Genomic DNA, 12,068 nt, shown 5'->3' with positions numbered 1-12,068 from the left:
TACCTGTGCCTAAGACACCGCGCCCCAAAGACCTCAACAGCTTCAGGCCGGTGGCTCTCATGTCCCACCTGATGAAGACACTGGAGAGGCTGGTCCTGGACCACCTCCGCTCCACTGTGAGCTCAGCCATGGACCCGCTGCAGTTTGCATATCGGTCTGGCATCGGAGTGGAGGACGCCGTCATCTCCCTGCTGCACCGCTCTCTCTCTCACCTGGAAAAGCCTGGCAGCTCTGTGAGGATCCTGTTCTTTGATCTCTCCAGCGCCTTCAACACCATCCAGCCGCTGCTCCTGAGGGACAAGCTGGAGACGGCTGGTGTGGAGTATGACCTGGCAGAGTGGATCCTGGACTACCTCACAGACCGACCCCAGTTTGTGAGAGCCCGGAACTGTGTGTCTGACACTCGGACCTGCAGTGTGGGGGCGCCCCAGGGCACTGTCCTCGCGCCCTTTCTCTTCACCCTTTACACTGCAGACTTCAGACATGACACGGACAGCTGTGTCCTGCAGAAGTTCTCTGACGACTCTGCCATCATCGGACTCATCACGGACGACGATGACGCGGAGTACAGAGGACTGGAGCAGGACTTTGTGGACTGGTGTCAGCGGAACCACCTCCTCATCAACGCGGGGAAGACCAAGGAGATGGTGGTGGACTTCCGCAGACGCCACCCCACTGCCCCCTCACCAGTGAACATCCAGGGACGGGACATTGAGAGAGTGACTCATACAAGTACCTGGGTGTTCATCTGAACCACAAACTGGACTGGACTCATAACACAGACGCACTGTACAGGAAGAGCCAAAGTCGGCTCCACCTCCTGAGGAGACTCAGGTCTTTTGGAGTGACAGGGCCACTCCTGAAGACCTTCTATGACTCTGTGGTGGCATCAGCTCCTGTAGGTGTGGCCTGCTGGAGCAGCAGCATCACAGAGAGGGAGAGGAGGAAGCTGGACAGAGTCATCAAGAAGTCCAGCTCCGTCCTGGGCTGTGCTCTGGACTCGGTGCAGGAGGTGGGGGACAGGAGGGTCCTGGCTAGACTTACATCTATGCTGGACCATGAGTGTCACCTCCTGCAGGACACTCTGTCCACTCTGGAGAGCAGCTTCAGTGAGAGACTGATCCACCCTCGCTGTGTGAAGGAGAGGTTTCGCAAGTCTTTCCTGCTGCTGCTGTCAGACTTTATAACAAAAACTGTTAGTCCTGAACATGTGCAATACTGACTTAACCATGTAAAATACCGTCATATTCACACGCAATTAATGTCATATTCATGTGCATATAACTGATGTAAATAAGAGTGTTTACTTTACCATTATTATTAGTATTATTTTTCCTATGCCAGCTATTTTTATTATTATTACTATTACTATTATTACTATTATTTTATTTTATCTTTATTTATATTTTCTTCCCTCCATTCCCTATTAAGATGTGAGAGGTCCTGTTTACAGTAGTTTTGTCAATAAGAGTTTTTGTTTTTGTTCATAAGAGTGTTTTTTAAACTTCCTATAAGTTATCTGCCCTTCCCTCTGTATCTACTGTGTTGTAACATCAGAATGTCCCCATGTGTGGACAAGAAAGGATTATCTTATCTTATGACTTAATATTTAACTTTTTCCACCTTAACACTCACAATCTTGTTGTGATGCTAACCACAAACTACCAAGAAGAAGAAGAAGAAGAAGAAGAAGAAGAAGAAGAAGAAGAAGAAGAAGAAGAAGAAGAAGAAGAAGAAGAAGAAGAAGAAGAAGAAGAAGAAGAAGAAGAAGAAGAAGAAGAAGAAGAAGAAAAGAAGAAGAAGAAGAAGAAGAAGAAGAAGAAGAAGAAGAAGAAGAAGAAGAAGAAGAAGAAGAAGAAGAAGAAGAAGAAGAAGAAGAAGAAGAAGAAGAAGAAGAAGAAGAAGAAGAAGAAGAAGAAGAAGAAGAAGAAGAAGAAGAAGAAGAAGAAGAAGAAGAAGAAGAAGAAGAAGAAGGTGAAGAAGAAGGTTAGAACCCAAGAGGTCAGTACACCCAAAAAATGCCAGGAAATGTCTATTATCTTGGTGTTTTTCTTCTGGAACACAAAGACGAGGGACAGAGGCCTAAAGTGGGCCAGATGGTCACATAATTAGTGTAGTGTTTGTATAATGTCCTGGTCGATCAGATATCAAATGTTCTCTCTCCCTCGGTGAGAAGACTGGTCGCTTTGTGGCCTTTAATCTGCTCCTGATCCTGAAACCGGACCCCCGTAAAGTCTCGGACCCTGTCTTTCATCCAGTTCTGATGGTGAAACCGGACCCTCTTAGTCCTGGTTTTGGGCTTTGAGCCGGCGCCCAGCTCCTTTCTCTTGGGCGCAGACAGGAGCAGAAACATGAGACTGGAGGAGACGGAGGTGCTCGAGAGAGACGAGGGTTTCTCACTCAAAATCGTGGTTTTATTTTCAGTTTCGCGCTGTGAAAACTGAATGTCCGTGTGTTTTTGGGGTCGTGGGAGAAACACTTTCACGTGAACTCCGACTGACCCATAACCAGGTCCGCCGACGAGCCACAGAGCCACAGAGGCGACGAGCCACAGAGGCGACGAGCCACAGAGCCGACGAGCCACAGAGCCACAGAACCGACGAGTCAAGGCCAAGACACGAGGCTGCGGACTTATAAACATGATCCTGTAAAATAATACGCTCTGAAATATGATCTTAAAGGCGCAAACAAGGCTCAAAATGCTATTGTCAATAAGAGTGTCAGTAATGCCATACTGCGGAACATTCCTGGCAAAGCAACAACATCCGCTTTTAATTCAAACTTAAACATGCCTCCAATTATTTTGACTTTGTTTTTATGTTGATTTTTCACATTCTAGTTTGTATTCCTACTATGACCTTTAAGAGCTTTATGTTTTATTGGTTTATTGAACCTTATTTTAATCCATCGCTGTGTGTGAAGCACGTTTCCCGCGCTGTAAGGCAAGGCAAGGCAAGGCAAGTTTATTTGTAGAGCACATTTCATACACAAGGCAATTCAAAGTGCTTCACAGCAGGAAAAATGCATTCAAATCACAAAGAAATTACAGAAATACAATAAAATTAACTAAATTAAAAATTATCAATCCAACTGATTTTCTAAACTAATAAAATCACAAACAAAAGAGAAGAGTGCAAAGAAAAAATCCTTTTAGTCATATGCGCAGCTAAACAAAACAGTTTTTAGCTTAGATTTGAACATTGTCAGAGTAGAAGCCTGTCTCACATCTTCAGGAAGAATGTTCCAGATTTTAGCTGCATAAAACTGAAACGCAGATTCCCCATGTTTAGTCCTGACTCTGGGCACCAGCAGGAGGCCGGTCCCTGAGGTCCTCAGAGTCCGAGATGGTTCATATGGCACTAACATATCCAAGATGTACTTTGGTGCTAGGCCATGGAGAGACTTGTACACAAGCAGAGCTGCTTTAAAGTCTATTCTCTGAGCCACAGGGAGCAGTGCAGAGACCTGAGAACAGGACTAATGTGATCATACTTCCTGGTTCTGGTCAGGACCCGAGCAGCAGCGTTCTGGATGTACTGCAGCTGTTTTACAGCTCGTTTGGAGAGACCAGTGAGCAGGCCGTTACAGTAGTCTAATCTACTGGAGACAAACGCGTGGATAAGTCTCTCTAAATCTGGTTTTGACACTATATTTTTGATTTTGGCAATGTTTTTTAGATGGTAAAAAGCTGCTGATGTTATTGATTTGACGTGGCTATTAAAGTTCAAGTCTGAGTCCATTATTACCCCCAGATTTCTAATTTGGTTTGTAGGTTTTAGAGCGAGACTCTGGAGGTGACGCTAACACTTTCTCTTTGTTTCTGTGGGCCAAAAACGATTATTTCAGTCTTGTCTGAGTTCAGCTGGAGAAAGTTGTTTTGCATCCACAAACTGATCTGTTGGATGCAGTGACAGAGTGAATCTACTGGTCCATAGTCACCTGCCGATAGTGAAACATAGATCTGAGTGTCGTCTGCATCATTGTGATAGGACACATTTTCACTGCGTATCAACTGACCCAACGGCAGCATGTAGAGGTTGAACAGAAGGGGACCCAGGACTGACCCTTGGGGCACTCCACAGGTCAGGGTCATGTGGTCTGAGACACAGCTACCAATTTCAACAAAGTACTTCCTGTCTTCCAGATAGGACCTTAACCAGTTTAGGGCAGTGCCAGTGATGCCCACCCAGTCCTCTAGTCTCTGTAAGAGGATCCCATGATCGACAGTGTCAAATGAAATGTGCAATACAAAAGTGGGACATTTGTTTGGGTTCAGTTGTGTTTTAGTTTTGATTGATCTTTGGGATTTCTTTGGATTTATGTCTGTTTTTCTATCGTTTTTGTTTGATTTTTTATGTTTTTGCATTTTTTTTTCAGAAAAGGAGCAGATATTTATAAGATTTGTTTTCCTCCTCTCTGCTCCTTTTTGAATGTGACGGTCATTTATTTGAATGTAAATAACACACAATTGAAATAAATAAATAATTTTTTCATGTTTATATACATATTTTTGTTCTTTGTTCTTTAAAAATTTCAAAAAAATCTTAATAAAAAAAAGAAAGAATTGTGCTATGCAAAGAAGAGTTTTTTATTATAATTTGTATTCATATATTGGAATAAAACAATGTCTCATCTCTATCTGGCTCATATTTTAAAGAGAACATATTATGCAAAATGGACTTTTAAGAGCTTTTAACCATTTTTTTGTCTCATTAAACCGCTCGACTGTGACACATGTTTGATCCGGCCTGTAGACGTTTTAGTATTCAAAAAAGTGTTTAAAAAGCGCTTTGCTGCGACATTTTCGGTGAAAGTAGCTCCGCAGTTTCAATATTGAGATTGAAAATGTTCAAAATAGAAAGTAACGCTCATAGATTATGGCAGACAAACCATAAATAATGTGCACGATTACGTAAACGAGCCGTGACGCTTCAGAGGCGACTGTATGTTACACACAATCATCGTGAAACGCACAAAAAACACATCAAAAAACTGAAAAAACACGTTATTAAGACAAGTCAAAAGTGAATTTGTCGACTTTATTTGACTTTTATTTATCGGCCTTGATTGAGTTCAACACGTGTCATAACAACGAGACGAAAGTACAAGCGAAATAATCAAACTGCACCATCTGCACCACCAGCTGAAGGATTATCAGGCTAAAATCAAGATAAATATTCAGATTTCGAGTTGATTTTCTCTCTGATTTCAGCCGTGTCCCTGATTTATTGACGCAGCAGCAGGAGTTTTGGATTCACTGGAATGCTCCAATAAAGCCAAAGAATTCTCTGGCTCCACGACTTTGCTCTGATGAAGCTTTGATCCACTCCCGTTCATCTCTCCTTCTCTCTTTAATGAAAAGCACACGTTTCCGAGGGCGACCGGGGACAGAGCTCTACATGTATGTTTTCAATCTATATCTGTCTATTTTAGGAGAAAAGAGCATTTCATTTATTTTGCTTTAGCCACCGTTCTGGGATCAAAACATATAATTCGAGAGGCCTGGATCGGACTGACAGAAACATGTCAGTGAAAACGAGCATTTAAAGGCGCAGTGTAGCCACGTTCTGACCGGCCCCGGGGCCCACAGACCGGTTTGCCCAGGGTGCCCGGGGGTGTGTCTTTTTCCGAGCACAGATCCTGCCGACAACGCCATTTGAACACGAATCAGCTCTTCTTCATCCATCCATCCATCTCCTTCTTGTCTGGGGCCGGGTCGCCGGGGGCAGCAGTCTAAGCAGGGACTCCCGGACTTGCCCCTCCCCAGACACTCCCTCCAACTCCGCGGGTGCAGAGGGATCTGGGCGGCAGTCGACGGCAGGGGCCTCGACGACCAGATCTCCGGACACAGCTTTGCTTCATAAATACAATAAATCGTACCCAAGGCCGATCTCAGCGGTTCACAAAAGCCGTTTAGCAATTTCAAGTTTGTTTTTTCCTGTGACAAAGATATTTCAGTTTATCCTCTTCGCCTCTACGCGGTGTCTTTGGGTCAGTCTGTCCGTTTAGTCACAGAAATCCACCTCTGTCCATCTGGAGCGCCGTCGTTCTGTTACAGGTAGTAGTAAATAGTAAGCGTACGGTCCGTCAAACGTACTCTCGTATAATACCTACTGTACGAGCTGGACGTTAAAATGCTCCCTCGCCGTTCTCGGTTAAACCCCGTGTTTACCCCTCGCTCCATAAACCCGTTCGCTCCATAAACCCCGCTCGCTCCTGCGCTCTTCTTCTCCCCCCCGTACCATGTTTTATGCTCTGAATCCGGCGCTTTGATCTGGCTCCATAAAACCCGCATGAAAACGTTTGACCCAAAGCTTTTGGGCCCGACGCCGCCTTTAAAGCGCTCGCACACAACGAATGTACCACTTTTTTTTTGACATGAGAAACGTTTAAATCACCGTCGGGGGATTTTGCAAAGAAGTGTGAGGGAGCGTCGTCATGGTTACTCTGGCGATTAGGAAAAGAGTTTGTTCATAAAACCGTCTTATCTCTTGTCTCTCTTTGTTTAAACGAGTCTAATGCTTTTTTTTAATTCTGCGTTTAGAGGTTTGCAGTTTTACAGAGCGACCTTTACTCCCTGTTTCTTACACGATTTGTTTGGGTTTTAGTTTCGTCTTTATTCGTCAGGGGGCGTGCACAAAATGGACATACATCTGCAGAAGGTAAATACGCAACAACAGCAATAAAAAAGTATACATTTCATCACAATTACAACACGAATAATGGCTCACTAAAACGCACCATGAAAGTTTACAAATACAAAATCAGTTCAGACGGATAAAGAATACGGCATAAATCTAACTTGGCTGATGTCGGCGCTGTTGATTATTGTCGGGATACGCTTTTTCAGGTTCGGAGTGAAGTTATGAATATCTAGAGATAATTTCAGACGCTTCGAAATGTAAAAAACGAAAAGACCGATCGCGCGAAGGCAAAGAACATGTTTTGTGTCTGTTCTTGTCAGTAAGGAAACTGGCTTTTCTATGTTTTTAAGTCCAATAAATCTCCGCTTTTAGTCTTTAGTCTTAGTTGTGGGGCTTTAAGTATCGTTGGTCTTACTTTGGCACAGATTTCGGCTCCTCTGCATCAAACAAAACAGAAATACAGAACTCTCCATGAGGGGGCGCCAGTTTGACATGAGTAAAAGAGCCCTTTGTGCAAATCGCTGGCCCAAGCGGTCAGACCGATGAGAGAAATCACAGTTGCGTTCGTGCTGACCTTTAGCACAAAGACATAATTAAAGGTCCTCGGAGTTACGGGATGCGGGGTCCGAGCCTCTGAATCATGGCTCCCTCTCGGGCCCCGGGGCCGTCCTGTGTGGTCTCTGAAGGAACACTGTCCAGGATCAGGAGAACAGGCTGCGGTTCATAAAAGATAAGGCTGAGAAGCCCGGGCCACCAGACGGCATGAGGTCACCGCGCTGGAGAGGCGATAAAGCACTCACGCCCCACAACCAGAGGGTCCCCGGGTCAGTGTTTGTGCGAAGAGTCATGTCTCTTTTGCTTTTTTAACACAGCCTTCGAACAGGGACGCTTAATCCAGAATCAGGGTTATTTAGATTCAAATCTACAGTGTCAGGACTGTCAGACATTGGGCTTATGATGAATCGACCGAAACACATATTTATCAAATTTATAGCACTAAAATTCCATGATCTGGTCCTGGGCTATTGAACATACAGCACGGTCTGAGAGGAAAGTATGAAAACAATGGTTAAAAGTAATGTAAAAAGTGTTTCTGTTCAAGTTGTCGACTTGTGGAAAGATCTAACAGATGAACTTAAAGTAAATCTATTTTCCATTTTAAAAAACAGTTGAAAAATATAAGAAGGAAAATGTATGTGTTTAAGAAATCTGTGAAATTCTGCCTTTTCTACTGTAATAATAATAAACAGGGAAGATGTGAGTTTGTTACACGCTAAAGATCAAACCTAAAAAAAGTACATTTTTATCTGTTTTTTTATGTCTCATGACTTATTTCACTTTATCGTTCAGAAACTTTGATGTCATGGTCACATTTTAGAGGAACGTGATGTTTGATGACGTGAATGACAGAATTAAAGCTGTTACAGTCGCTTGCTCATGAATAATTGTAATACTAAATGTACATGGTAAACTAAATAGAATGCAGACAAATTCTCACGTAGGTTCTAATTAATATATCGTCGTTAACCCTGCTTTTCCGACTCATAAAAGTGAAGAAAACAGCGCGTTCCCGTATAAAGTATAAACCAGACACTGCTTTATCTGAGGACATACCATAACACAGGCCTCCAAGCGCTTAAAATACCCCCAAGTATGAGGCCATTTCCTACAGACCCCGGGGCCTCGGGCAGCGCTGAGGTCACTCTCTGCCACTTTGCACTGGAGCGTGGGTAAATATAAACACTATGTAAAAGAAGTCGGTGTAATCCCTCATTCGTCCAGGCGTGTTCCATAGTAGAAAAAGCTTCAGTTGTTTCATCTGGACTCAGTTTGAAAAAATAGACGTTTCGACTCTCATCCAAGAGTCATTGTCAATAACAGAATTTAGATCGAGAACTCCGATATTAATACTGTTCTGTGGTAAGTAAAAGAAATAATACTGTGAAATCTCATCTAAATCAATACAATAATCGTGTTTTTATGACTTGGTTTGGTGGATTGTCCCTGGGGTAAACGTTTATGATAGTTTTACATCAGCAACGTCGCAGTTTGTGAAGAAAAAGTGACAAATGAAAGTGGGAAAAAACAGGAAGTAGAGCTGAATCCCTCTGTGATGTCATCAATCAGCGACGTCCCATCACAAAATAAAGAAATATAATTTCACACGCGAGTGGCACAACAATATTAACACGTTATATCAGGTGTTATTATTTGCCGAATCATCACTATTGGGTAATTGATATGGATTTTGGCCCTTGTTTACACTACGGTTGCTAAGTAATCAGGAAGTGAAAGTGTGATTGTCGCCAAAATGGTAAAACTAGAAAAAAAACAGGCAAAAATGTTTAGCTAAATATTAAATACAATCATGTTCCCTTAGTTTTATTGGAAAGTGTGGTCAGCTAGTTTCTCTGTAAGTAACGTTATGATTTCTGGAAATACATTTGTGTTGTAAACGGTCATATGCTAAGTAATAAATAATAAACTAAATCAACAAAAACATTTCACATCGAATTGAATTTTTTTGACATCGTATTTTTTTTTACATCAAATAGATTTTTTTTTTTCATCAAATAAAAAAAGTCATTGTATTTATATACAATTCATATTTTTACTAGATTCGATGAAAAAAAAAAAACGATCGTTATAAAAACACAAAATAACCTTCATACCAAGTTTTAAAAAATAAAAACACAAACTGATTAACCTAATTAGTCCTGGTTTAGACCCTTCCTTGGTCCTGGTTTAGTCTTGTAGATCCTGGCTTTGTGCTGGATTACATTATTTATTCTCTAATGGTTAGTCGCAATGGTAACGGTCCTAATTACTCATTCTGAAACCCATGGACAACTCACTACTGTAAATCAAAAATGAATAAATAAAATAAATAAAATAAATAAAATAAATAAAATAAATAAAATAAATAAAATAAATAAAATAAATAAAATAAATAAAATAAATAAAATAAATAAAATAAATAAAACATTTATAATTTCATCTTTAGTGGTGGAAAGCATAAAAGTAAACGTGTTTGTCATTAATAATTGATTTAAAGGATGATTTCTTATCCCAGTCGCTGTGGCAACCGCCGCAAACGCCACGTGACCTGTCGCAGCTGTCATGGCGGCGGCGCGGAAGCTGCAGCTCTGCGCCGTGTCTCCCACCGCCAAACACTCCGCTTCTGTGCTCTTCCTCCACGGCTCAGGTGCCCCGGACTGTCCGACACACTCTCCCGGGAACTGACCGCCCCAAACCGGCCTCTGTCCGCGGAGCTGTCGCGTTTTAGAGCCGGTTTTAGCTCATTGTTTTTAGCCTTTAGCCTCCTCACGAGCTCGGTCAGGGCTTACGTCACGCCAAGCGCCTTCTGTCATTTTATTTTCATTTAAGTTATTTTATACTATTACCTGCCTCTTCTGTGTTTGAATAAATATTATAATATTTGTAAATCCAACATTATTTTAGCTAATAATCAGATTTAGACTGTGGTAAACCTATAAATGTGTCTAATAATTAAAAGCAACAGCTGTAATTGTTATATAAAGTAAAGGAGAGGGTCAGATGCAGAGAAAAAAGTAGAAGTACTTTATTTTGGAGGATCTGTACTTTACTTGAGAGGAGTTTTCCACGTTTTGGCCCATTTAAAGCCTCATGTTGTATGTTTAGGATGTCACTGATCTAGACTGAATGTGCACATATTTGATCCTGGGCCCTCCGGCTCCTGAAAGTTTAACTGTCTAAAGCTGTTGTTCTGTTGCTCAGGCGACACTGGGCAGGGCCTGAGAGCCTGGGTCAGAGACGTGATGACCCCTGACCTCGCCTTCTCCCACATCCGAGTCATCTACCCCACAGCTCCAGAGAGGTGAGAGCTACAGGAACCAGTCTGACCCTCTCCTCTGTATCCTCTGCTCCTCTCCATCCTCCTGACTCCATGTCTTCTCCTCTGCTCCTCAGGCCCTCTCCTCTGCTCCTCTGACCTTCTCTGTTCCTCTTACCCTCTCTTCTACTCCTCTGCTCCTGACTATGTCCTGCTCCTCAGACCCTCTCCTCTGCTCCTCCGACCCACTCCATCCTCCTGACTCTAAACTGTGTCCTGCTCCTCTGGCCCTCTTCTCTGCTCCTCTGCTCCTCTGTCCCTCTTCTCTGCTCCTCTGACCCTCTCCTGCCCCTCTCTTCTGCTCCTCTGACCCCCTGCATCCTCCTCACTCCATGTCCTGCTCCTCAGACCCTCTCCTCTGCTCCTCTGCTCCTGAATATGTCCTCCTCCTCTGCCCCTCTCTTCTGCTCCTCTGCTCTTCTCCCTCCTCCTGACTCCATGTCCTGCTCCTCAGGCCGTACACTCCGATGCGCGGGGCTCTGTCTAGCGTCTGGTTCGACCGGCTGAAGATTTCCCGGGACTGTCCGGAGCATCTGGACTCCATCGACGCCATGGCTGAACTATTGGGCTCTGTTATTCAAGACGAGGTCAACGCGGGGATCCCCAAACACAGGATCATTATAGGTGAGGTCACACAGGATCATTGTAGGTGAGGTCACACAGGATCATTGTAGGTGAGGTCACACAGGATCATTGTAGGTGAGGTCACACAGGATCATTGTAGGTGAGGTCACACAGGATCATTGTAGGTGAGGTCACACAGGATCATTGTAGGTGAGGTCACACAGGATCATTATAGGTGAGGTCACACAGGATCATTATAGGTGAGGTCACACAGGATCATTATAGGTGAGGTCACACAGGATCATTATAGGTGAGGTCACACAGGATCATTGTAGGTGAGGTCACACAGGATCATTGTAGGTGAGGTCACACAGGATCATTGTAGGTGAGGTCACACAGGATCATTGTAGGTGAGGTCACACAGGATCATTATAGGTGAGGTCACACAGGATCATTATAGGTGAGGTCACACAGGATCATTATAGGTGAGGTCACACAGGATCATTGTAGGTGAGGTCACACAGGATCATTGTAGGTGAGGTCACACAGGATCATTGTAGGTGAGGTCACACAGGATCATTGTAGGTGAGGTCACACAGGATCATTGTAGGTGAGGTCACACAGGATCATTATAGGTGAGGTCACACAGGATCATTGTAGGTGAGGTCACACAGGATCATTGTAGGTGAGGTCACACAGGATCATTGTAGGTGAGGTCACACAGGATCATTGTAGGTGAGGTCACACAGGATCATTGTAGGTGAGGTCACACAGGATCATTGTAGGTGAGGTCACACAGGATCATTGTAGGTGAGGTCACACAGGATCATTGTAGGTGAGGTCACACAGGATCATTGTAGGTGAGGTCACACAGGATCATTGTAGGTGAGGTCACACAGGATCATTGTAGGTGAGGTCACACAGGATCATTGTAGGTGAGGTCACACAGGATCATTGTAGGTGAGGTCACACAGGATCATTGTAGG

General features: G+C 43.5%; 1 protein-coding gene across 1 annotated transcript in view; it reads left to right on the top strand.

Moving 5' to 3' along the window:
• The first annotated feature begins 9,736 nt into the window (after positions 1–9,736).
• Positions 9,737–12,068, top strand: part of lyplal1 (lysophospholipase like 1) — a 5,849-nt gene continuing 3,517 nt past the window's right edge. The window contains exons 1-3 of the mRNA XM_072461388.1: positions 9,737–9,849; positions 10,404–10,503; positions 10,973–11,142. Of these exons, the coding sequence (XP_072317489.1) occupies positions 9,765–9,849; positions 10,404–10,503; positions 10,973–11,142 (355 nt within the window). The 5' untranslated portion in view covers positions 9,737–9,764. The remainder of the gene's footprint in view (positions 9,850–10,403; positions 10,504–10,972; positions 11,143–12,068) is intronic.

This window comes from Eucyclogobius newberryi, unplaced genomic scaffold (genome assembly GCF_026437365.1).
Source record: "Eucyclogobius newberryi isolate DKJ021-1_F unplaced genomic scaffold, fEucNew1.0.hap1 SCAF_3, whole genome shotgun sequence".
NCBI classification, from domain to species: domain Eukaryota; kingdom Metazoa; phylum Chordata; class Actinopteri; order Gobiiformes; family Gobiidae; genus Eucyclogobius; species Eucyclogobius newberryi.
Note: the sequence above shows the minus strand (reverse complement) of the source record. Positions and strands in the feature narration are given on the sequence as shown.